Consider the following 24,949-nt stretch of genomic DNA (forward strand, 5'->3'; position numbering starts at 1 on the left):
GATAATATGATATAATATGAAACAAATCTTATTATTTCTGTTGAAAATGATTAAAAATCATTAAAATCATTCAAGAAAATGAATGAAATATTTTTATAAATTTTCTTGGTGGAGATACAGAGTCTCAAAGTTGAAACTTTCATAATTTTCAGAAACATTAATTATTTTATATAATAAAAGCGTTACATATTAGAAATTTCTGAAATTCTCAGGTTTGAGACTCTATACTTCAATCAGAAAAATTATTAAAAATATTTCATTCATTTTTTCTAAATTCTAATCTATTAAGTTATATTACATTAAAATTTCAAATTGAAAATCTAATAATTGGAAATATCGTTTAATATTTAATTTTATATAGTAAAACATTATTTTTACGAGAATTTTATTACGAATTAATAAAGAATGCGACGAGCTATGATTATAACTCTTATGAGAATTTTGAAAGCATTTGTTATTTTAAATTGTTTAGATTATTTTAAATATTTCATAAATATATTTATTTGTCAAATGATTTCTAATAATTTATTTTATAATAGATTTCAATACAAATAAACTATTTATATAAAAATAATTATCTTAGATTAAAATTTCAGAAATTTATTAAGTCTCTTTGAAATAAAATTCTTTGATTATATATAAAAACTAGTCGTCGAGGAAAAAGAATTTTCAGATGACGAATTCATAGACTTCAAATTCTTTTCCCCTGACGACTAGTTTTTATATAATATATAATAATGATTATATATATAGGAGCCAGTCCTTAAACCTTCGATTCTTATTATACTCGAGTTTTAGTTTTCTTATTATTCTTATTGAATAATAATTTCTCATTTAGTTTCTTATTTAGTTTTTTATTTAACTTCTTATATAGATTCTTAAATAGATTCTTAAATTCTAATATTAAAAAATGTTCAAGACAATTATATTTCAGATATTCATTTCTCTACATACAAATACATTCTGAAGTACTTTCTATTAATTCTTTCAATTCAATTAATTAATTTCATTATTATTATAGGGTTTACTCTAAAAGTAATAAAAGCATTTGAAAGCTTTCAATTATTTTAATCTAATTATTTCTTTTTTAATCGAATTTTTTTTTTTGTTTTAAGATGATATATTTAATTGAAATGATTTTCTTAGATTTATTACTCTTTTGTTTGACTGAAAAAATTAAGTTTCAATTAATAGAAAGTTTTATATATTATTCATGATTAATTATAAGAGATTTTATAAATCTGCAAGTATGAAAATGACCTGTTATAGAGATATATGATTATATAATATATGAAGTATATAATTACTTGATTTGCTTCTACGAATTCATAATATCTTTTATCTTACTTAGACTTTAGATTTAGATCACTATAGCAATTCTACATAATCAATAATACATGCATTCCACTAGCCTACTCCCTTAATTGTGAACACAAATCTTTAAATCCTCATATCAAAAAAACAAAAGATAAGTAGTCTCACACACATTATCATTTTGATTAATAGCACACGCATACACACACACAATCAAATACAATCAAGTATTCAAACCCCTCAATCCATTAACATTTTAACATTCAATTCTCCACATCAATTTCAACCAACATCAATCAAAAAAATCCATAAATCATAATTGTATTCTCAAATACCAGCCAACACACACTTCCCCCCCTTCCCCCTCAAAAAAAACCCCCAAAAAAACAAAGGGTATCCTCCAACCAAACTAACCAACTACCCAACAAGTCCTATTCTCAATCCTTATCCTAAAAGAAAGAGAGAGCGAACCCCCCCCAAAACGCCATATTCAATTCTTTCATTCACGACTAGATACATATCCAGCATTAGTAGGTCCTACTTCGATTCGAAACTTAGACCTTAACTCCTCCTATCCCTCCCATTCCCTTCCACCCCCACCTCACTCCTGATTTAACAAAATATCCCAAAGATACAATGCCATAAGATAGTTACCCGGTTGATTACCTACCCCCTCTCAAAGTTCATGAAAAATCATCATCATCATCAACCTTAACCTCACTCTCAATTTCCTCATCCAAACTCCCCATCCCCACACCCTCATACGCCCTCAACTGCTTCACAAACCCCGTATTCGCTTTCAACATCGCATACATAGACCCCTCCACGGGAACCGATCCATTCTGCTTCGCTTTCATCAGCGCAAGCTGAAACCCCGCCATCCACCATGGGAACGTTCGTATCTTATCGCTATAATTTCTCTTTGGTTCGTATATAGCATAGAGAGCACTTGCTCTCAAAAGTGCCCACGTTCCCGATTTCGATTCGAAGTCTTGATCTGGCCATGCTGGAATCAATTTGCTGTTTTCAAGAGGTTTGATGGCGCAGAATTCTTCAAAGCATGAATCTCGAATTGGTGCAAAATCGGGTCGGGACTCATCATCGTCAGAGGTAAGTCTTTTAGATGGAGTTCTTCTGAGAGAACCATTCCATTTAGTTTTGACTCTAGCGATATCCTCATCCAATTGATCGAGAAGAAGTTTCCAATCAGCTGCTGTTTCGCTTTCCTCCAATGTTACATTTTCGCCTATCCTTACTTTTGCCTTGATTCTTTGATCCTTGTAGAATTGAGCCAAAGTGGAATCATATTGAGGTGGAGGAGGACTGATGCTTGTGCGAAGCTCATCAAGAAATATGTCAGTTTGTACCTCAACCACATTCGTCATTTTATCAAGAATATGACCTTTAAGCTTTTCCCTCTCACTTGGATTTTTAAACTTGTATGCTGGCTTGTGAGGTGCACCCACACTTGCAGTTATATGCTTTTTAACCTTGCGGAAATGCTGCTCTGTGAAAATGTAACCTTGCTTCCCCTGATCAACCAAATTGCTAAGCAAAGTTGACAAGAATGTGATTTCTGGCTTATCAAGATCACCAATCTTGTACTCAATGTCTTCCTTCCAAGCTGTACATTGACCAAGCATACTTTGACACATATTAAAGTCAAAGCTGGCATTCAGAAATTTGTTCGTGGGATCAGAAGAGCCCTTAGTTAACTGTGCGTAAGTAGTTTTGTCTTGCTCAATGTAACCCTCTTCGACAAGATCCGGGACTTTGGGAACATCTGCATTGGCGAAACTTTCAACAATAGCACGATCCCAACAAACCCATGCAATATCTCCATCATAATCACCACCTGATAGTTTATCGGCTAAAGCTGGATATCCTTTAGTAGAGAAGACAATAACATCTTTAAGATGCCTTAATTCGTGTTTGTTAACGGCAGTGACTCGTTGAATATCGCTAGGGTAATGAGCAGGGTTTCTAGCAACGAGCACATCCATATCTTCCAGTTGAATATCAGATAATCCAGTTTCGTTATCCACAAAGCTCGAGAAATCCAAATGAACCTCATTAGGCTCCAAGACACCCCAAAAGTCCGGAACCATGTATACTTTGGTGGATTTAGCGACAGTGATATTGAGGCGTTCCTTCAATTCTGCGCATTTCATATCGAAAGATTTCTTGACCAAATCCATGACATACTGCAGTCTTCGGGGATCAAAACCAGCATCAAGAAGCAGATTAAGCTTATCTTCATTCTTTGTGGGTAAACCTCCAAGCCATTGAAGAGTACCATTTTTGACCCTGTCTTGGAGAGAAGAATTTGTGAGTCGATTCCAACATCGAAGTTCTTGAGGAGAATTTAAAGCACTTCTCAGTTCTTCCAACGATTGTTTTAATCCTTCTTTCAGTGCACCCACAATTGCATTTTCCATCGTCTTTGGATTTGTGGCTTGATGCATGAGAATTGGAAGAAGCTGAGTGTTAAGATCCGCCGTCTTCAATGGAGCAGAATGTCCCACAACTTCAAAAGTGCGATGGGAAGGGTGACCATAGTCATGACTGCCCTTTTTTCCACGTTTCCATTTGCATTGTTCGCCATATAGTTCAATCCAATCGTTTTCGATATCCTGGGTACGATCAACAATCCAAAGGCCTTTTGCTTGACCAAATCTTCCCTGAAATGCTGATGGTATGTATGCCAACTCGAGTTTGAGCACTATCTTCCTAGCCAAAGCTAACGACATTCTACCGGCACCATCTGTCATAACGTAAGTCTTGCTGGGATCGTTTACATCCGGATTTCTAATATCCTCTTTGCGTCGAATCTGAGTCTCTTCAACAGTAACAGTTGCCCGATTCCTAGAAACAACTAAAGCGGTTCTCGCAAACAGCTTCATATATGGTTGGTGGTCATTCTCCGAGGTTGGTCTTATGCAATTCAATAGCTCCTCGACTGTCATACGAACAAGGACATTGGGCGCGGGATTTCTCATTCTACTTCTCTTGACGAAACGATGGCCATCAGTCGCAAAGAGGAAGGCACGATAGGGTATAGCAGAACTATCCTCCTTAGTGTCCGACTTCAAAGTGCTCTTCTTCTTCCTTTCGCCGCATTTCAAAAAATATGACTTGTATGTTCTGCCCAGAAGTTGATGATCCCCATTCACCAGCCAAGACTTCAAGGCGTTCCACGCATCGGGATCTGATTTTGACATCGCGGAACCGTTTTTTCTACTCTCCAAGTGGGGTATCGCAATTTCAAAAAACCTATCACTACCGAATCTTCGCTCGAGACGGTGAGTCAAATCCAATCTCATAGGTTTTAGCTGAAACGAGAGTAGGGGCCCCGGCTCCTTTTTATTTTCAAGCAAAGCAGCGGTAAAGACCACTCCATTAAAACCTCGAATGTATCCTTTCATAGCAACATCCCAAACATTCGCTCCACATCTTTCCGGAAACTTTTTATTCTGGAGAATAGGAAGGGCTTTCAACATATTCCAGAGTTTGTCATATTGTTTCCACTCTTTAGCGTATGGCAATGTGAACTCGACCATGGAAACCTCGACGAATAGAAAAACGCGAGTGATTTCATAACTGACAAAAAAAGGGGCCTCTTCCAGGCAACGTGGTAATATCGCTATAGTGAAACATCAGCAATCTTGGGCCTGGATTGCAATGTTGTAAATAGAGTAGGTACACTTACGCAGTATGTCGTTCAAGCACTTTTCCGTTTCTTTTTGGATTGGAACATCCATGGCCTGATTGAACATCTCATTGGCTATTTCCTGCTCTGTGTCATCAACCATGTCACCAGCCACTTCATACTGAGGTCCAGCTTGCGACGACATATTGACACCAAAACTTTCCGTCACCTGGCACACCCTCTCGGCTTCTACAGCATCAAAACTACTACCGAAATCAGAGCTTTGTGCGTTCGACTCTTGATCATCAGATGAGTAAGGTTCTATCCGTAATTTCATTATCGGCTCCGGTTCTGGCTCGGTAGCTTGGGTGTTAACGAGTGTGCTACTATACTCCTGTGAGAATATGGTGGATGCGTTTGTCGTAAAACTTGTATTCCAATTTGAGTTTCTATTGCCTTTTAGCGGCACCGTTGTTTGTTGATGTGTCTCTGTGAATTGGGGCTTTGATAGATTCCATTGCGACATTGGAACCCTAGAGGGGCCTTCGTAGCCAGACGACTTGACTTCCGGTACTTTTGCCTTCTTGATACTTGTATCGATACTAGGAAATGGATCGAGGAGATGTTTGCCGTCCATTTTCCTAGCGGAGTTGAGCGGAAAAGCAAGAGGACTATCGTCAGGCTTTGGCGTTTTCCCAATTGAGCGGATAGGCGTGTAAGCTCTCGACGAGCCACCCTGACGCGACCGACTTGCTGTGACTTCGTATTTGAGGTCTAGAACTTTCAGAAGTTCTTCTTGTAGTTTCCTTCGTTCGTCAGATGTTATTGGGCGTGGCCTATGGCGAGTCCTGTCAGGTAAAACGCCTCGATCAGCTTTAACTTTCAAGACCCATCCACCATATAGCGTGTGAGCTTGCCTATCGAATGTTTCAAGAGCATCAAACAGTCCCTCGGGGTATTGAAAATAGAGAAACTTGATTTGGGCCACAATCTTCTTCACACATTCCTCCTCTCTTGATCTGTATCTTAAGTTGCGCTCCTTGGGTGACTCGAATGTGTTAACCGGAAGCCTCAAGTCCCATTTAGAATTGCGACCCTCAAGAATGAGATCGATTTCTTTTGTGCTGCGGCTCCCCTCGCATCTGTCTGCCAAACTTGGTGTCCTCAATACAGTAGACATTGTGCAAGTATTCTCCTCACAGGTATTTACCCCGCGCAAATTCTTTCGGACCCTTCCCCATATATTCGATACCTTTCGCTTTGCGCGTTTGCCGTCCCCAATCCAAAAAAAATACGTGTGCCTCGATTGGGCTTCGCGGCGTTTCGTGCAGACGGACAGCTGCGTTTTTGAAGGCGGGGTTTTCTGTACGTTTGAGCGAATTGCCTTTCGAAGATAAGACAGATGTATGGATGCCTATACGTCGGCAGCCCGAAAGAATCGCAGAGTAGTAGCTAAGCTTATTGGGCGCGAAACAAACGGGACGAATGCGACACAATTGCGACGTTGAGAAGGCTGAGGAGAAATGGTTGGAGAGCAAACGAACTTCATTGAATTGCAGGAATAGCTACGAATGAGTGAATAGCATGAATCAAGATAGAAAACAAATGAAATGCAGCAAGCAAGCGACGAAAGAAAGGACTGGAAAAAATGCGATAAAGCAAAAATAGCAAAAGGAGATAATAATTGAAACTATGCGATGCAATTGATTGATCGTGCCATAGCGATATTTTATTACCTGGTTCGGATTGACTAATTGAAAGACTTGAAGGGTGTCCATTTGTGGAGTACGTCTGGTATTAACGCAGACGGGTGGGTTATCAATTCTAGCTGATATCGTCCATGAACATGAGGGGATACTGTACTTTGAGAATACAACATGAGGATATACTATCCTATCCGATGATGGAATTTAAAGAATCCTGAGGCATGGAGATGCCGATTAGGGAGGTAGTTGCAGTCTTCCTGATATCTGAGGACTGTTTACAAACAAAACTAGGCTCGGTAGCGATCCCTCCTATGATAAGATCTCCACAAGCTAAGAACAACACCTACACAGTGAGGGTGGTGGCCAAAACCCAAGCTAAACCACCTTCATTTTAGTGTCCAAATATTCTGAATCCCAGACCAAAACCGTTACCTTAGCTTCTTCAATGCATTCATTCAAAGTCTATTCGTTATATTGTTGCACATCTGAAGATTTCGGCATTGTTATCTTCGAACTTCCGGAACTTCCGCACCGATAATACCCATTCCAAATCTAGAGCATTCAAACTACCAGCTACTACATTACAACATAAGTACATCTCCATCTATAATGAAAAGACTAGGAAAGCCCGAAAGCCCCCAAAAATGCATTAATTCTCTCCAGCGGATTTCTTGTCCAACAATGAAAAGTTACATATGTTGAAATAGGCGAAGAGATCATAGTCCTCGATTATAGAATCACGACATCAATCATCAATCTCCAATCTGCAACCATATGTAAAAAAATATCAAACAATGCTGTAACTCTCTCCATTCATTCAATTCCCCTATCTATCTTCTATCTACCTACAGGCCACTTTTCCCTCTATACTATAGTACAAATCTCACTCTGTCCTCCCATTCCCCCATCACACACACAATTATTTTCCCCATTAAATTCCCCATCTATGTACTATCAAAATAATCGCTCCCTAGAGCGAGCCCATCTTAGAAAGAATCCCACGAAAAGTCCGGTCAAACACCCTCCCCCCTCACCAACATCTAAACACCTTTGCAATGCACGCTAGATGAAACCAAAGTATGACACATAAGTAAGGTGTACAAAAAGACAACAAGAATCAGGGAATTGAATATTCCTCTACTTTTACTTTTCCTCTCATTCCATTTCCTTCCCATCCAAGCTCTCAAATTACAACCTCCCTAGCAATGACTTGGCTTTCTTTCTCCCCTCAATATGCGTTACCTCCCCTCCACTAGCGTCCGCATCCGCATCCGATTCCTCGTTTCCCCGCCCATGGTCAATCAAACTTGGGCTACTTCCCACTGCATCCCGATGATTAAGTGGATTTTTCTTCAACCTATGCAGTGTATTTACCATAAATGCGCCAGCCGAAGAATGAGGCCTCTCCATTGCATGTCCCTCAGTACCACCACTTCTACTAAAAGGTCTCAACGAGCTTGCATCCCCATCATTTTCTCTACTTGCCGGGGTCATCGTGAATGATGCTTGATAAGGGGGTCTTGAGCCTTGTGAGATGCCAGAGTAAACGCTACTGGATCCACTTGCGGGAGCTTCTACACCATTCCGACTAGATGCAAATGATTTTCTTCTCTCGCGACTTTTCGATCGATCATTTTGACGACTTAGTGATCGATCGGAATGGCGGGTTTCTGTTGGGCTGATGGCAAAATTACTGCTCGCATCGCTATTGTCGTAAGAGTCATCGTTGCTGGATGGAGGCTGACTGAGAACAACACTGCTCGTGGCCAATTCTCTTAAACGACTTTGTTGTGCTACGGTAGGACGATGTCTAGTAAATTTATTGCCTATGATGGCTCCAGTGTGTGATATCAATGCGCGAATGACATCCTTTTTGAGAGCGAGGGCAAGGTCAAGGTTTGACCAGGTTTTATTTCGGTATTCGATCGCGGGCAATCGGAAGACAAAATCATGTACATCCTCGATATTCCGGTCACCTTTACCCTTGTAACTGAGACAAAGAACCACACTGGGAATTTTGACATAAGCGAGGGTCATGTACTCAGATGCACGACTCATCATTTTGGTCAGGTCATCCGATGGCTTCTCTTTATTTGTCTTGCTGCCACGAACACCAAATCGTTTGCCTTTAGCATCCCCGTTCGTTGACGCTGAATCGTTCATTGTTGAAGAAGTTCCTGCTCGTGTTATGGACGGTTTCAATGATTGACCGGACTGTAAGCTTTCCAGCGAAGGCTTCTTTGAAATTGTCGTTCTTGTCGATGATCCTCTCCTCGACGCCGTAGAATTCTTGTTGGATTGGAAGAGTCTGAAATGATGACCGTCACCGCTGTGACCTGAAAGCATACTGCTCGCTCTACTTTTCGTAGATGCAGACGTCGTTGGCCTATATTCGGAGGTCATTGTTGGATGTAATCGAAGTTCCAGTGATCCTGGTCGAGTGCTCGATGTAGAGTCGGCATTATCCACATCAGTAACTTGTAGGTTGATAGAATTGCTACCCGTGGTGGTATCATTTTCATCATCTTCATCATCCATAGGCATCATATTTTTTACCATGAACGGAGATTTGTTTTTGGGGGCATTCGAGGTTGGCTTGTCGTCATTATGCCCGGGAAACATGTACTCGAAGAGTCTTTTACCAACCTCACGCTCAAGTTGGATCTTCATTGGGAAAAGGTTGACCTCGAAATGGTCCATCACCGGTATACCAGCAATAGCTTCCAACATATACCAGTAAACTCGTAGCATTTGTTGATTTCCCCCTTCATTAAATGCTCCACGTTCAGCAGCATCGGAGTATGGAGCAAACATCTCTGGATATATGGCATCCGGCATCAGATTGAGCCCTACGATGTTTCCGATCTGCATGAGGTTGATGTGAGAACCATCAGAGTTGTCAGTACGATCATATTCAGCACGCTGAATTTGGAACTCCATCAAAGGTTCGTTATTATCACGAATGAGATGCCAAACAATTTGATCCGAGGAGATGTTCCATCTTAGGAGACCGCTGGTTTGCGTACCATCATACTTTCGCTGAGAAGTTGTGATGGCCTTCATCATAAAGAACAGCTCATCTTCACAAGCGGCAAGATCTCGATCCAACATGATTCTATCTTCCCAACCCTTGTCATCTAGCGACTTTGAATGGATTTGGAATTGCGTCTTGATCTCATCGAGTTGTCTAATCCGTTCTTGGAGACGAATAACCATCTCGGGAGCCCCACGCAAGTCGCTGAAATCAGACGCGAGCATAATCTTTTCGAGGCGTTCATTTCTCGTCTTTTCAAGCGGCTCGCTATACATAAGTAGATCCAATACAATAATGTACATGGCATAATATTGCGATGAGTTGCATAGAGCTTGAATCTTTGGGAATTCTACCCACAGATTGTCTATGCGACTCTCCATTCCATTGGGACCGGAAGCATGGCCGTTTTCGTTACTGATCTCATCATTATATTTGAGACGCAACGTATTGTATTTTTCGTAGCGTAGACTTGCAGAGGTCTTTTGTACAACACGTTTGAATCCAAATGGATCAACTTGGAAGTCGAACATAACTTCCATCGGCACCCAAGGAGGCCAAGCGGACCCAGCGGTGGTACCGTAGCGGCTATTGGAATACAACGCCAAAAGCTGAGATGAAAACCATTTTTGGTGTGTAACAAAAAATTGCGTACTATCCATTTCGACAGAGAAGCGACGTTGTACAAGACCACTAACATCATCAAATATACGATTGTTATCCATGACCTCGACGACTTTTAGCTCCATTCCTTTAGCCGTTACCATTACGACAGACTTCGGATTCTTCTCACTTTGAAGTTGTATCTGTGGTGCGATGAGGCGGACATGATAGCTGTTTTGTGGTGTAAATTCAGAGGCCATGTTAGAAACTAGTTGATCAGTTGACACTCCGTGCATAGATTCATGGCCTTGAGGATCGTTCGCATTAACAAATTTCTTTCCATCAGCCAAAATCTCTTTGATACGATCCTCGACTTGCTGTGTCGCTGCCACATTTGCAACATCATCTGGCGTTTGAGCCGTAGATGCAGATTTCATAGAAGGCTCTCTTGTTTGTGCTTCAGTCGGCCTGGGGTTCTTGGCTTTGTTTTGTTCTTCGACAATGTCAAGTATGAACTTTACTGCTCTCCGAGAGAGATAATACACAAAGCCTCGTCTTTGGCTGACTTGGTGAATATAACGAAGAATGATGTTTCGCAATAAATTGTTCCATTTCAATTGCATGTTGTGGATGACGAAACGGTTGTTAAAATCGCTGACGAAATCACCAGCAGGAGAATTGTCATCAATCGCTTCTGACTCGATACCATAGTCATTTGGTAGACTTTCACCTTCACTACCAGCATCTTCGCCGCCATCAGGAATGATTCGTGGATCATTGGTATTTACACGCTCTAGCATACCATGTTTCATCGATTCCAAGAAGATTTTCTTATTGCGCAAAAATGGGCCATGAATGCTCAATTGGTCATATTTAGCTTTGAGGGTCGGATTTTGCGGGTCTTGTGAATATGCCCACTCGGCTGACTCGAGGGCTTCTTGGTGATCTTCAATCTGCTTCTCAAGTTGAATCAATCGGTCATTGATAAGCTGACATTGAACTCGTCGTGGATCGTCATCTTTGCTCAGGATACAGAAATGTGTTGGTTCGTTACCGAAATGGCTTGTTCGCTCTGGGTCACCAGCAATATTATCACCGTGATCGGTTTGCCTGAAATATGTGAAACGTGGAGCATATGCTAAGGGCAAAATCTTTGTTTCTGGGTTTGATTCGGCTGGAAGTATCCAGTCTAGTTCAACGAAATCATCCATATCAATCCAGGTAAAATCATTGTCTGGGATATCAAAATGTGATAGATCTGTTTGACCTCGTTCTAGTTGAGATACCAAAGTAGGGGCAGACGCCTTTTGAAGATCTTCCGGTGTCGTTCCTGCAATACTAGCAGAGATTGCACGAATGTCTGCCGACAGCAAATCTAGTTGTGCTCGATGTAATTTCATGGCGCTTGTTGTGGTTTGAGTGTTTCGGCCTTTGTCCTGTGTCATGAACTCCTCTCTTCGTTGATGCATGTCGAGCATAAAGCTATCTAATCTCATTTTGAGGCCAGTAGCAGATACGACATCTTCAGAATAGTCCTCTGCATCTTTATGTTTGTATACGTGACTAAGAAATAGAGGTGCGAGCAACAGATTGTACTTAATTGTGGCAAGATGTCTACCAAATTTCTTGCTTGACTTCTCGATTCCTGGCCACAATGAACCTTGTCGAATTGGTAATGACATTGTACCACCAAACATTGACCACCAAGAGAAGAAATGGGTGAAAAATCGAGGGGTAAGATGTACAGTGTTGTAGCTTCTTGAAGGCTCCACATTCGATACAGACCACTCACGGTCAACCGGTGCTTTGATTGCAATCGACATATGAATATGGTGACTGCGGAAACCACGGAATGCATCATATTCCTGACCTGGTGGACCTTTGCAGTATTGAAGTTCCTTTGTCACTACATTGTAATGCGGCTCGAAGTCGAAGGATCGTGTCCCATCATCGAGATCTCTCTCAAACATAAGGCCGACTAACCATTGAACATTGCCAGATAATTTCATGACTACTTTTTTGAAAGTCGCACCATGCCTAAAGCTGTCGGAGCTCAACATGCTATCATTATCGGTCTGTTCTGAGGCAGTGGCGCGAGCTTGATGACTGAAGTCTGGTATAGCGAGGATATACTCGCCACTATCCACGGTGATGAGTTTACGTGGATCATCATCTCGACATACACTCAACCGCACATCGTTGCGCCAACACATGAGAAATCCAGCACCATCTCCAGTGACGATATAAGGATCTCGAGTTCCTTTCAATGTGAGATGAACATCTCCATCCCCCTTCCATGAAACGTCGATTCTGGAATGGAAACTGAGACGAAGCTTATCCCAAAATCCAGTTCTTTCAGAAGGATCGACTTGTGGTTTTGTAAATGTTTCAATAACCATCATCATATCCTGAATGGCGGGTTGATAAGAAGCACCCCAAGTTATACGAGTAGGCAACTCAGTATTAATGTTCACTTGTATGTCCGAATAGGATTTGACAGGTGAAACTGTCCTGCGTACATCTATGGCAAATCCTCTTGGTTTGGGCGTTCCTGGCTCATGACCAACTGGGGGAATGATATCGACTTTTACGTGACGAACAGACTCCGGTCCTCGGAACTCTTCAGCTATAACAAAGTCCGTCTTAAGGGACCAAGCTGGCATTCTTGGTGACTGGCCAGCCCTGATTGATGGTACGTGCAAAAAAGGTAACGGGTAATCACGCAGCGTCACTCGTGCTTCTCCCATATCGATTTGGACATTCATCGGCACAAGAAGTGAGTACTGCATATCTCGCGGCATACCTTTCCCCATTTTATGAAGAAAATCAGGAAGCTGGCTCATAGGGAAAGATGGTTTATCGACCGTTATATGCAGGTCACTAATTAAAGTGCTCATTAATGCTGGCCGCTGTGGAACTTCCAATATATTTTCAGTTTCCTCCATATCGTCTGGTAGTTCGTCGGGTCCCCAAAAGACACCACGTAGATTTTTCATGCCATCTTTTGCAATGCCATAGACTCTGTCAATTCTTCGTTTCCAGCTTTGGGCGTTATGGCGTCGGAGCCTATCATGTGCTTCAGAGATTGATATTTTTGCGGTTCCACTTATACCGCATGTTCCTTCAGGATCGTAGCGGAACTTCCGGCCTCGTTGGACTTTAGGTGAGCGCTCTCCCTGCAAGTCATCGCCCGCGCTCTTGTGTCGTCTTGAGGAATCTTCCTTGTTGTTGCTGCGACCACGAGGATGTGCTGATCTGTTTCGATAACGATGTGTATCTCTGCGCATTTCTTCCTCTTCAATCTTCTTTGCTTTTACATCGAATGCCGCTTCTCGTGCTAAGCGTTGCTGTTGCTCAATCAGACCAGCTCTGTATATGGCACCCAGTTTCCACTCAAAAGCTCCGTCTTCTACCTCAAAAAGTAATGCTTTACTACGTATTGACAGTCTTGGGATGTGCTTCGGGCCTTCTGGATTCTTGTCGAGGATGTATTCGTTGGTGCCCGTTTTTATCCGATGATGAAGTTGTTCCACAGCTTTGAGTGTGTTGACAACGTTGTCAACAACTGTGTGCAGAATGAGCTGATGCGGTACCGCCAGCCTTATGGCACTTGTTGTGATATCTATTGTCTTCTCTTCATGCATCTCGCCGGAACTACGCATGTGGCGTTTTTCGCGAAGGTCAATTCTAGCCGACTTTATGCTAGCAATTCTAGCCCAAACCCTCTTCATTTGAGGAGCCTCGGCATACAAGCGAATTAGTTTCGCATGAAAGAAAGGCGCCGACCACCTGTGGCGACCAGCATCGGCGCCGTATATTTGGATCATTAGTTTAGGATCCGATGGCAGATGAGCCTTGATTTGGATCAAGGTAGATCTGAAGTCTACAGTGACCAACTCCTTGACTCCGAAAGCAAATTCATGGTCATCCTGTCCAGGCCACGAGAATCCACCAGGGGAAGTCACAGGCGATAGAAGTGTGGAAGGATCAGATTTCCATGTTGATGCTGATGCACTTGCTGCCTTCTCGGCTTCTGCAACATCAGCACTTGTGCGAACAAAGGCCTTCATAAGTACTGTTAAAGCCACACCGCAAGCATAGTGTCGGTATAACGAATATTGCACCAAAACACTTTTCACGTGCGAGTTGAGATGGAATATCGGTCCTTGATTGTCGCTCGAGGTCGAAAGAGCAACCTCAAACTTAGGAATTGCAACAAATGGCTCTACTTCCCATTTTTCCGTTGACTCGACGACAAATGCTTCGAAGCCACGAACGTGGACTGCTAATCGCCTACCATCGGTTGGGTGCTGATCACGCCTTTTTCTAGGTGAGGGAGGCATGGTAAGGAATATTTCAGGATCCGGAGTAAGAGAACGACTTCCTGCACGACGACGAATTCTTCGTTCATTCGACTCAACTTTTTGGGCTCTGTATTCGGCCGTCCAAGATTCTAGTTGTATTGCAACACCACGTGTGTCATCTGCTATTGACGCATCAATTCCAGCGACTTCCGCGCTGAAATCAGAGCCCTGTAGTTGAAAATGCAACAACCAGGGAGGCAGCGCCCGGATAAAATTTGGGTCTCGAGAAGTTTTAGAATGAGGTTTCTTATCTGGTTCAACGTTGAGCCTGAGTTGACGAACAATTTGGCGAACACCATCACTAATCTCGGGCCGAACCATATGTACCGAAAATGTTTGAACATTACCCGTAGCGACAACATAAACTTCTGGATTGGCACTGACCGAAACTTTCAGATCGAGTGTTTCAATTTGAAGCAAGTCAAATCGAGATCCAGAACAAGTCTGGTAATAGAGATCTTGGGACTGTAGTCTTAACGTAGATCCAAGACTATAATGCAATTCTCCCACCGCGGAATGCGAAGACTCTATATCCAGAGATATGGAGGATATAGAAGATATGATTAGATCGAAATCATCTTCATCTGCGGTTTCTTCCACGGGAGGTAAGGCAATCCGAAGAACAGGCTCATGCATCGATAACTTAACATTGGCTTTAGGTAATAATCGGGAAATTAATATATGACCCTCTGGTGTGTTATTTTTCTTAGATTTTGGCTTTGATTTCGTCATGGCTAAAACAAGGGGGAGATGTCTCGGATCAAGATCAATAGAGGGTGATGTAACGACGGCGTTGGCGAACAAAATATTTGCGTTTCGCTCATCCGCACTGTTATCCGTAGCAAATTGAACGGTTTTTGATAGTGATGTAGTTCGAATTGTGGTGGTTGCCATTGGAACATAGACTAGTCTGTCTAATTTTCCCCGGCCATCATCAACCCCGATAGAGATAGAAAGGGCAGCAACAAGAGCTTGATGGGCAATATCTTTGGAGGAAAAATACATTCGGTGGGCAGGAGACTTTTGATCCAGACGATGGAGATCCACTCCAACCTCCTTCATAGAAGCATTGAGATACATTGGTGAGCCTGAGGGTTGTATTGAAGTGATTTTCTTACTGAATCCAATGTAGCTCACTGCAAATTGTACTTCCTTTATGCCCCGAAGGATGGAACTCGCAAACTCTTTAGAATCCGATACCGTCTGGACAAGATTTTCCTCTTCGCTGCCAGGCCTTTCGAGTTCCCCGACAACGCTTGCCACAGATATCTCCTTGGGTGCAGTTTTTCCGTCCTTGGATTTGTGCGGTTTGCGACAACCCTTATATTTGTCTATACACGTACTTATGTCGTCGTATGGTATGTGGACTCGGCCTAATTTCAAAGCGATTGCTGCTTCTCGCAGACCATCAAGCTCCTTGTATAGTATTCCGTGTATGTTCAATGTAAGGTGATCCAGTACCTCCAAAGATTCCCCTCCTTCTGGTGTAAATAGAACGCTGCGGATGGTCAGCATCCATTCTGCTGGACGCTGATTACCGTTTGCCTTCTTCACATGCGTAAACATCCTTCCACGATCAACCGTTTTCCTCCTGGTGTCCACTGCCAATGTAAAACTTCCCAACTGTATGTTGCCAACATCAACTACGGTGATCGACGAATTCGAGGCCACGACATCCACCATGCGAATCCAATTTATATTTCGGTGTAAGCGTTTGATTCGATTCTTGATGCTCGTAAGTTGCTCCCACATCTTGCTGCGCTGCGGCTCGAAGGAGGTGGCACGCCGAGATAGTGGTTTGATCTCAGACTCGACTTCGCGACTCGAGCCATCTTTCTTTTCCTCTTCCGCCCCTCCATTCTCCTCAGGAGTACGTGCCGATTTGTCTCCATCTAAAACCTTCAAGTCCAGAGTAACTGCCAGCTCCGTCAAAACAATACTAAGCCATGTCGGTTGTGCGAAGGTAGGCCGATGGATATTTATTCCCAGACCTCGAATCTCAAGTTTGATACCATCTTTCGGGGTAAATGCGAGTCTCCTCAGGGAGAGGTAACCGATGCGCTGAATAGATACTCCTGTTATAATTCGTATTATGGCGAAAAGTACAAAGGAGGCGAGGTATAGGAGGACTATCACCCCAAAGATGAAGGTGGGATTTAACAATGCCATGGCAACTCAAGTGTCAGTCGCAAACCGCCATTCGCATAGTTTCGTCGCCGGGATAGAAGTAAAAAAAACCCTCAGACTTCCTCCAACAAAGATACTTTTGAATTTAGCAAGAAAGTAAATTCCATTCGCGCGTTTTCATTGCTGAGAAACAATTGTAAATGAAGTTCTGAGTGGGGAATTTGGGCAAATTGAGCTCAAATGTGTCTAATTGGAATTCCCAGCTCCCGAATATGTCGTCTGAGCAAGTAAGCCAACAAATCAAGCTTATTGCGTAGGTAAGTGCGAAGGAGAGAAAAGAAGCCACAAAGAATTTTCAAGCAGAGATAGAATAGTAAAAAGTTACTGGCTGATAGATTTATTTCCCTTGAGCTATTTTTGTAGTAGTTTCTAAACTAGCAAAATAGGTATTAGGGAGGTCGTAGGCACATCCGCTTCTTACCAAATCAATGGTACTTACTCACGGTAGATACTCGTAGGCACTTTATACTCGGCGGAAGACTCTTGACCGTTGACGATTGCCTATCTGGTCCATTCCTACATACATACATACATACATACATACATACATAGGGCGGTCTCCTTTATATCTTGCTTGTGCATTGTGGGTGGATGGATATGGATGGGGCGAATGAAATGGCTACAAAGCCATGGGTTTACTTTTCTAGACGAAATTGTGTGCTAATTCGTATTGTGCGATGTATACTAGCTACCCCGTCCATGTTCACCAGTATGTATCTGTGAATTTATGAATACTCCGCATGCGTGCGGCGTATACGAGCAGAATGCGTATAGAATGAACTTGGATGCATTCTGCATTCTGGCATGGTGGGTGGACGAAAAGGGATGAAATGATGTAGATAAGATCCAATTCGGCGATAAGTGCCCTTTTCTCCCTATGGGCAATTGTGGAGATGGATCATAGAAGAAGGGAAAGGCAATCTCGAAGTAATATGAAGGAACATCCAAATCTCAGTGTGGGACTGACCCAAATTTATTTATTCCTTCCAAAAGAAAGGGTTCGTTTCGCCCGCAACTTCACAAGATCCCCTTGAAATTGGTTCTAGAATTTGTTTTGATTGCCTGGCTTATGTTTCAATCATTCCAAGCAAACCGGAGCAACTGGAGCAACTTAAAATGACGAGATTTCAGCTTGACAAGGGATTTTCAAGACCTCTCCTGTCATGTTGAATGAAGCAGCCGATCAAAGTACAACGTCGGAGTTCACATGTAGAGCTTAAGCATCTCCTTGTAGCAGGCCTCGGGGTGAACGAGATAAACGAGACACCAATAACAAACTCCTTTTTTCTAATTTTAATAACTTACATGATTAACAGATTAATATTCGGCTTTGAAAATATAATATATGTAGTTATATGAATTGGAAACGATCAATTGTATGGGATCTCAAGTCTCACTCTTGTCATATCATTCACACACACTTTTATCGGTGGATAGAATTCGATATCCTTACCAGCCTGCCACATGTTGATATACGAATAGACGAGCTATCATACCTCGAGTAGTACCACACGTACTAACATACGAACTGCTTGCTATGCGGGCTAACTATGCAATTGATCTGAGGTCACTTAAGTATTTGACAAAGTCAGGTAGGCGCGACTCCCTTCCCAGTTCTTTTGTTGATATCACAATTGCAAACTCTCCCATCATCTATCTCACCCATTTGCTCCCTTCTCAAAATTTCTATTTAACACTGCCACTCAACATATCTATTCATCGCCAGGGACTAGTAAACCACACCGTGCCCTAACATCTGTTCACTCAGTCCTCACCATCTCTAAGCCCTTCATTTCTAAGAACAAAATCACAACGTGGCCCGAAATCTGTTCATTCAATTCCTATCTCCATTTCTGACTCACTCCATTCCAATTTCTCGCAATGATAAAATGAAGGCTTCTTCCTTTTCCAATTCCAAAAATTGAATATTGCAACCTAGATCTTGAATATCCATACACCACCAGAAATCAAGTCTCAAGCCTCAATCATGAATCGTCGTATCGTTATATTTTCAGGCGGAAGTGCCGCCAACAGTCTCGTTGATATTTTTGGGAAAGTTGCGGAAGAAAAGGGATGTTCTCTGAGTTAGTAAGTGCAAATCTACCTCATGGAACTGCGTGTGAGGAAGAGAAATTAATGTTTCTTCAGTGTCATCCCGATTAGTGATAACGGAGGCTCTTCCTCTGAACTTATTCGGGTATTTGGTGGCCCTGGTATCGGTGATGTGAGAAGTATGTTACTATCTCATATATCTCGGGTTAGACGCGTCTCGATCTACCTTCAGGAGCAGTTGGTTCTCTGTCAAACTCTTTTCGAGTCTTGATGAAGACCCCTAATCTAAGAGGACGGTTTCGGTCACGTGATGTAATAAGGCCCAGCCTGCCTCGAGCCGTTGTGCTATCAAGCGGACAAACTTATGATACTACCAAGCGGTTGAGCCCATGAAAATTACAATCATGCAAACTACACTATCTAAGACGTTTCAAACCAAAAACTAACCAATATCTAGGTAGGCTTGTCCGACTCATCCCCGAAGATTCCACTGGCGCCAACCCCGAAAGATCTGCTCTAAGCACCTTCTTCAACCATCGTCTGGACCCCTCTCCCCAAGAAGCCAAACATGAATGGCTAGCCATAGTTGAGGGTCACTCTCCTTTGTGGAGTGATATCACCTCTGCCAAGCGTGAACTAATTCGTTCCTTCCTCAACACCATAAACCTCGAGATTGTCAAGCGAGCTCGTCCCACCTCTGTTTTTAATTTTCAATCAGCTTCTGTAGGCAACTTGTTCTTAACGGGTGCTCGTATTTTTACGGGAAGTTTGGAAGCGGCGATTTATCTTTTATCAAGTATCACCGGTGTGAGAGATAACGTTGAGGTTATCCCGGCAATCAATAGTAATTTTTCATATCATATCTCTGCAGGATTACGAGACGGTAACACCCACCCAATTAGCTTTCATTACTCACGTGGAATCCCCATCATAGCCAAATTCTAACATATTCTTAGGTACAATAATTGTCGGGCAAAATAACATCTCTCATCCCATAGCCCCAACCTTTGTCCCTACGCAGCCCGTCTCTCCCGCAACCTTTCACAAGCGTCAATCCATCGACCTTCTATACCATGACCGTATCGAAGACGCCAATCTCCCCGGCTCCCTTCCCACCCTTCGCAAACAAAACATACTCTTTCAAAAATCTCACACTGAGGAGCTCTCCTCCGCCATCGAACGAATTTGGTACATCAACCCCTATGGCCAAGAAATTCGTCCCACGCCCAATACCAAGGTTCTCTCTGCTCTCCAGGACGCTAGTTGCGTAATTTATAGTATTGGATCTCTATATACTTCTATTCTCCCTTGCTTGATATTAAGGGATGTAGGACCTGCAATTGCGGATCCGAAGATTAAATTCAAAGTACTTATTTTGAATGGATGTCTGGATCGTGAGACGCCAGGATATACGGCGAAAGATTTCATCGAGGCGATAGTTCACGGGTGCACTGGGAATGGAAAGGAAGAGCATGATCACGAACACGAACATAGTGAAAAGGTAAAAGAACAAGACTGGAAAAAATACATCACGCATGTAGTATATTTAGAAGGCCCAGGTACACCGGTGGTAGATAAAGCGGAGCTCAAGAGATTAGGTATTGAAGCTGTGAGAGTCTATGGACGAAGATCGGAATCTGGGAGAGAGGGACAGGGCGTAATATTGAAGAATCCAATTATTGATGCAGTGAAGAGTGAGGATGTGGGGAATGCAAATGGAAATGGAGTAAGAGAAGATATTGTGAGGGCAATAGATAAAGATGATAGTTCGGGAATGAGGTACGATGGGGCTGGGCTGGGACAGGCGTTGAATGCTATTTTGGGAGGCAAACCGGAGAAGTCGAGGAGATATACCTTTATCGGTTAATTTCTTATTGAATAGCCAGTATCTCGTTAATACTGTTTTTGGGGGCAATTCTTTTCTGAGAGTTGATTGCGGATAGATTGGAGATGGATTGTGTCTTATTCCCATGCCACGAAATTGTACCTTAAAACCTGGAAAGATATCTTTACGTTTCTCATCTACCAAGCATCAAAGTATTAAGTACAAACACCAAATTTAATTTGCGTAACCAAACTATCATATTAAACGGACATGCCAAATTTCCCCTTCCTCCTTCTTTTCATACCCAACCCCAAACACACAAGCTTCATCACCCTCATCCCTCATCCCCATCACTCCCCAAAACCTCCGACCCACTCATCGCCGTCTCATCCGCATCCATTTCGGGATTCGGAATCTTCATCCCCCAATTATACGTCTCCGGATCCAAGCCCGCCTCCAGCATTTTCCAATAATTCTCCTCTCCCATCCACATATGACCCAGGCGATCATAATACTTCAAGAGACCCAAATTCCTCGCAATCCCACCGGGGGCTTCTATTCTACGATCCGGAATATTCACGCTGGGTCTCTGATCGATCTTGGGTGGGCCATGCAGATATCTTTCCGGAACCTGTGGCTGCGAGCGCGGATACTGGTGGTGTTCGTGTTCGGGCAGATCGTCGCCGCCGTAGACCAGATCCACGGTGTATTCATAGGATACGGGCCACTCTGGGGTTACGGAGCGGGGTGTGGGCGGCCATGCGAAATCGTCGATGCCGTAGTATGCGCAAAGGTCGCTCTCCCAGTTGGGTTGCGGGGTGCGGAAATGAGGAGGGGCTAACTCTGCGAGGGCGAAGAGAGGATGGACATATGGGTATTTGACTATGGGTGCCCCGGGCTTAAAAGCTTTCTTTTGGCTGTGCAACTCGCCTTCCTGTGGTCCGGGGAAGTCGGGATCGTTGTGATATTCGTCGCAATCGCGGAAGGAGTCGTGGACGTAGTAAAAGAGATTTAGGGGACGCGGTCGAAGGCTGGGCTTTTCCATCATGCAACCCTCGACGAGTTTTATTAAACGCGCGCTGTATCCTGTAGCTCCAGGTCTGTTTACTCTTTCTGGGCCCTGTGAGAGTGAATATCCATACGTCCTTGGCTCCGCGTTGGAATACTCTCCGAAGTATTCGTCGCACCAAGCTGGATCTTCGGGATGTAGCTCGCGTCTAGCCCAGCCTTGTCCATGCATTAGGAGGCGAATAATGTTCGCAAATTGGAATATGTTGCTACATGTGCCATGGTGGAATGGATGTACATGCTCTGTATCGCCGATGACTTGTTCCTATGGTGACATTATAAGTATGCTGAAAAATACAAAGGAGCTCGTTTAACTCACGGGAGCCCGGTAGCCCGGTCGACCATTAAATTGATTTGGGAAACTATACCTACCGGCGCGTTGTTGCTCATAATACTGAGGAACTTGAATTGTGTCCCCGAAATCACACAGCTGTGAATATTGTTACTCATTGCTCTCAGAGGCAGATATAGTAATACAAACTTTAAGTACCGGAACACGGTCTTTCTCATAATTCTTATACCCAATCAAGACTACATTCGATGTCAGAAAAGCCAATCACCAAGTTCTCCAAGAAAACTTACTATTGCCCGGGTGGATATCGTAATGGCACATCTCCATCCGCTCTGATTCCCAAAAAGACCGCCTCTGACGAACATCTCTCGGAATCTCACTGCCACAGTCCAACATCAGAATCATCCTCGCAAACTGCTTAAAAATGTGCCATATATCGATCTCTTGAACATGTGCATCACTAAAATAATCGAAGACTTTCAAGTCATAAAACCGAGTCTCCTGTTCGGCCGATTGAGTGATCACAATACCAGGACAATATTCCAATAATGAGACCACATTCCGATTGCCCAATGGAACGTTGTCATCAGCCGGCGGCACCATTTGGTCACGATAATGCCTCACAATATTATGAGGTCGGTCGGGTATGCAGTCGCGATTAGTATAAGGTTTCCAACCATAATATCCCGAGATTAATTGGAGAAATTGCCCTTCATGGGCGAATCCTGTATAGCCTTCCGGGTAGCCATTGGGTCGACTTCCTGAATCAGGCTGTCGCAATTGGATCTTGGCAACTACATCCTTGGTGTGAGGGGGATCGTTGTCTTCAAACTCCCTGTCTTCGTATCTGAAATGTGTAACGATTGCTCGATCAGAGCTGTGGATTCGTCCTTGGTATACCCATCTGTCTCCCAAACGGACGTCCCAATTTGGCTCATTTCTCACAAATTCTCGAAGCCCGCCTCTCAGTAAAATTGGATCCTCCGCCGCAGTCATGATGAGAAGTTTGTGAGTTCTGGAATTTATACGGATTTGCTGGAAGTGATTTGGTATCTTCAAGGAAAGCCAGTATAAAATGTTTTGCTTGAAACAAAGCCCACATGAAAATAATGCTACCTCAATGCAATTCTGCAACCGGTTGATATGGTACAAAGCAACTTGCTCGATATCAAAAACGATTACCGGATGTGGCGAGTCCAAACAAAGAGATCCAAAATTTACATTGTACGAACTTTCATGTTTGTCTTTTTTTCTTTCGAGCAAACTACGCTCGAAGGATGATGATCATACTGTAGACACAGTATTTAGGGGCGCAAATTCAAAATTCGACATCTCCTCAGGGTAATATTAGTTTATTGAATAAAAGCCTTCACAAAGACGGAGTATTTTCCAGATATCCTGATATTTGGAGTATGAAGGATGAAACTGTTCAACATTTATTAACATCCAAGTGCCAGTATGCGTAAGATGACGAAAATTTGATTCCATAAAAATCATCTTCGGTTTCTGAGATTTGAGCCCACTAGGAACACTTATATTCAATAATTTCAGATTTGTATTGAGCTAGTATGTATACATACCGGAAAGCTCGACAGTCGCTGACTCTTCACAATAAAATAGGTATAACATGTCAGCGTTCACATGCCCTGTTGTAAGTGTAATTCCTACTAAATTATAACCCCGTGCCTCTTACCTTTTCTTTTGCCTTTGACTTCACATTACCAGATTTCAATTCAACTGATTCCCATACACATTCAATCCTTACCTATCTTAAAAATCTCTTTCGCCGCACCCGTACTGTACTATATGTCTTGACTGTGCTATGTTCCGTGTATCAATCAGTACAATCGCTAATCTCTCACTCTCCACTATTCCACACGTGTCAAAGCAACCAAGTGGAGTCATGTCAATTTTGAAACATATACTAAATTTACCGTCCTCAGATCATCAGAACAACAACTGATACAGCCCGTTTGGCTTAGCGGTAAAGCGCATCACTAGTAATGATGAGATCCTAGGTTCGATTCCTAGAACGGGCAATTAGAACACGACATAATTCTTTTGCGTTCTTTTTGCATTTTTGCTCCTCGGTTTCGAAAGGGAGAGAGAGAGGAGGTGGGGTAGGGATAGAAACGAACTGACGAGAAACTTTTTAGATTGATTAAGAGAGAATGGTTGTGGGGCGGTCTATTGCGGATGCTTGTGGGGGTTGGTTCTCTTTATGTATTTTCGAAGTGCTAGCTTATTTATTCATCTATCATCATCCATCTATATTATATATTTTTGGTATATTATATACCTGAGCAAATATTATCTTAAATAAGACACTGAAATGTGATAACAAGAATGTCTCTAAACGTTCCTTCCGATTGATCACTTTATATCTCTCCATCCTTAACTTCTATTCAATTCCCTGCTTTCTCTCTCTCTTTTATTGTTCCAATACGAGCATCAACAAAGAAAGCTCTACCAGACCAGGAAGCTCGGGTGACATCTTGTAAAGCTCAGATAAATCTAATATTTTATTTCCCTAGCATGTGTCCTCTCATGTTTCCTACAAAAAAGTAGATGATCAACTCACTTCATCTTCAAATCCCCAAAAGCTGTCCAATTACCCCATTATTAGCCAACCTCCAGAAACTCTCCATATCAACAGCGAATACCTACCTACATCTACATACCCCAGCCCCGAATCTACCTATGAGTATCCATCCCACTACCTAAATTCCCACTATCCAGAACAGAATTCAGACCCCACATTCCCAGGAAAAGATATAGACAGACGAGCTCTTTCATTCATACTGCATTTGCGTTCGTTTGCCTCCGCCTGTCTTCCCAGCACACTAGCATATATATCA

At 42.6% G+C, this 24,949-nt stretch overlaps 4 protein-coding genes across 10 annotated transcripts; 1 reads left to right on the forward strand and 3 right to left on the reverse strand.

The window, feature by feature from the left end:
- Positions 1-1,329: 1,329 nt before the first annotated feature.
- Positions 1,330-7,069, reverse strand: Bcrprd. 2 transcript variants are annotated; one of them, XM_024694468.1, is made up of 3 exons: positions 5,881-7,069; positions 5,024-5,811; positions 1,330-4,957 (listed from the first exon to the last, which is right to left on the reverse strand). In XM_024694468.1, the coding sequence occupies exons 1-3, from the start codon at positions 6,141-6,143 to the stop codon at positions 1,998-2,000; spliced, it is 4,011 nt and encodes a 1,336-aa protein (XP_024550259.1). In that variant the 5' UTR covers positions 6,144-7,069; the 3' UTR covers positions 1,330-1,997. The 2 variants fall into 2 exon arrangements, with proteins under 2 accessions (XP_024550259.1, XP_024550258.1); XM_024694469.1 differs by having other exon boundaries at positions 5,024-7,069.
- Positions 7,070-7,454: 385 nt separating this feature from the next.
- Positions 7,455-17,842, reverse strand: BCIN_08g02230 (hypothetical protein). The gene has a single exon (XM_024694470.1). It carries the CDS (start codon positions 16,834-16,836, stop codon positions 7,858-7,860), a length of 8,979 nt encoding a protein of 2,992 aa, XP_024550260.1. The 5' UTR covers positions 16,837-17,842; the 3' UTR covers positions 7,455-7,857.
- Positions 17,843-18,180: 338 nt separating this feature from the next.
- BCIN_08g02240 (hypothetical protein) lies at positions 18,181-20,981 on the forward strand. 6 transcript variants are annotated; one of them, XM_024694472.1, is made up of 5 exons: positions 18,181-18,446; positions 18,623-18,942; positions 19,003-19,085; positions 19,364-19,789; positions 19,863-20,981. In XM_024694472.1, exons 2-5 carry the CDS (start codon positions 18,842-18,844, stop codon positions 20,771-20,773), a joined length of 1,521 nt encoding a protein of 506 aa, XP_024550261.1. In that variant the 5' UTR covers positions 18,181-18,446; positions 18,623-18,841; the 3' UTR covers positions 20,774-20,981. The 6 variants fall into 6 exon arrangements, with proteins under 6 accessions (XP_024550261.1, XP_024550265.1, XP_024550262.1 ...); XM_024694473.1 differs by having other exon boundaries at positions 18,794-18,942; XM_024694476.1 differs by having other exon boundaries at positions 18,181-18,942; positions 19,003-19,312.
- A 3-nt stretch (positions 20,982-20,984) lies between these two features.
- Positions 20,985-23,087, reverse strand: BCIN_08g02250 (hypothetical protein; the record flags this gene model as incomplete). The annotated part of the gene is made up of 4 exons (XM_024694477.1): positions 20,985-22,064; positions 22,119-22,229; positions 22,281-22,330; positions 22,382-23,087. The coding sequence occupies 4 exons, from the start codon at positions 23,085-23,087 to the stop codon at positions 21,066-21,068; spliced, it is 1,866 nt and encodes a 621-aa protein (XP_024550267.1). The 3' UTR covers positions 20,985-21,065.
- Positions 23,088-24,949: the final 1,862 nt, after the last annotated feature.

The sequence above is a fragment of the Botrytis cinerea genome, chromosome 8 (assembly GCF_000143535.2).
Source record: "Botrytis cinerea B05.10 chromosome 8, complete sequence".
NCBI classification, from domain to species: Eukaryota; Fungi; Ascomycota; class Leotiomycetes; order Helotiales; family Sclerotiniaceae; genus Botrytis; species Botrytis cinerea.

Bases quoted from the DNA above. Each gene is read 5' to 3' on its own strand.
- Bcrprd (XM_024694469.1), bottom strand. From the start codon at position 6,143: ATGTCTACTGTATTGAGGACACCAAGTTTGGCAGACAGATGCGAGGGG. The intron at 4,958-5,023 runs GTAAGTGTACCT...GTTTCACTATAG, and splicing joins GTGCTTGAACGACATACTGC to CGATATTACCACGTTGCCTG.
- BCIN_08g02230 (XM_024694470.1), bottom strand. From the start codon at position 16,836: ATGGCATTGTTAAATCCCACCTTCATCTTTGGGGTGATAGTCCTCCTA.
- BCIN_08g02240 (XM_024694471.1), top strand. From the start codon at position 18,842: ATGAATCGTCGTATCGTTATATTTTCAGGCGGAAGTGCCGCCAACAGT. The intron at 18,943-19,002 runs GTAAGTGCAAAT...ATGTTTCTTCAG, and splicing joins AAGGGATGTTCTCTGAGTTA to TGTCATCCCGATTAGTGATA. The intron at 19,086-19,363 runs GTATGTTACTAT...ACCAATATCTAG, and splicing joins TGGTATCGGTGATGTGAGAA to GTAGGCTTGTCCGACTCATC.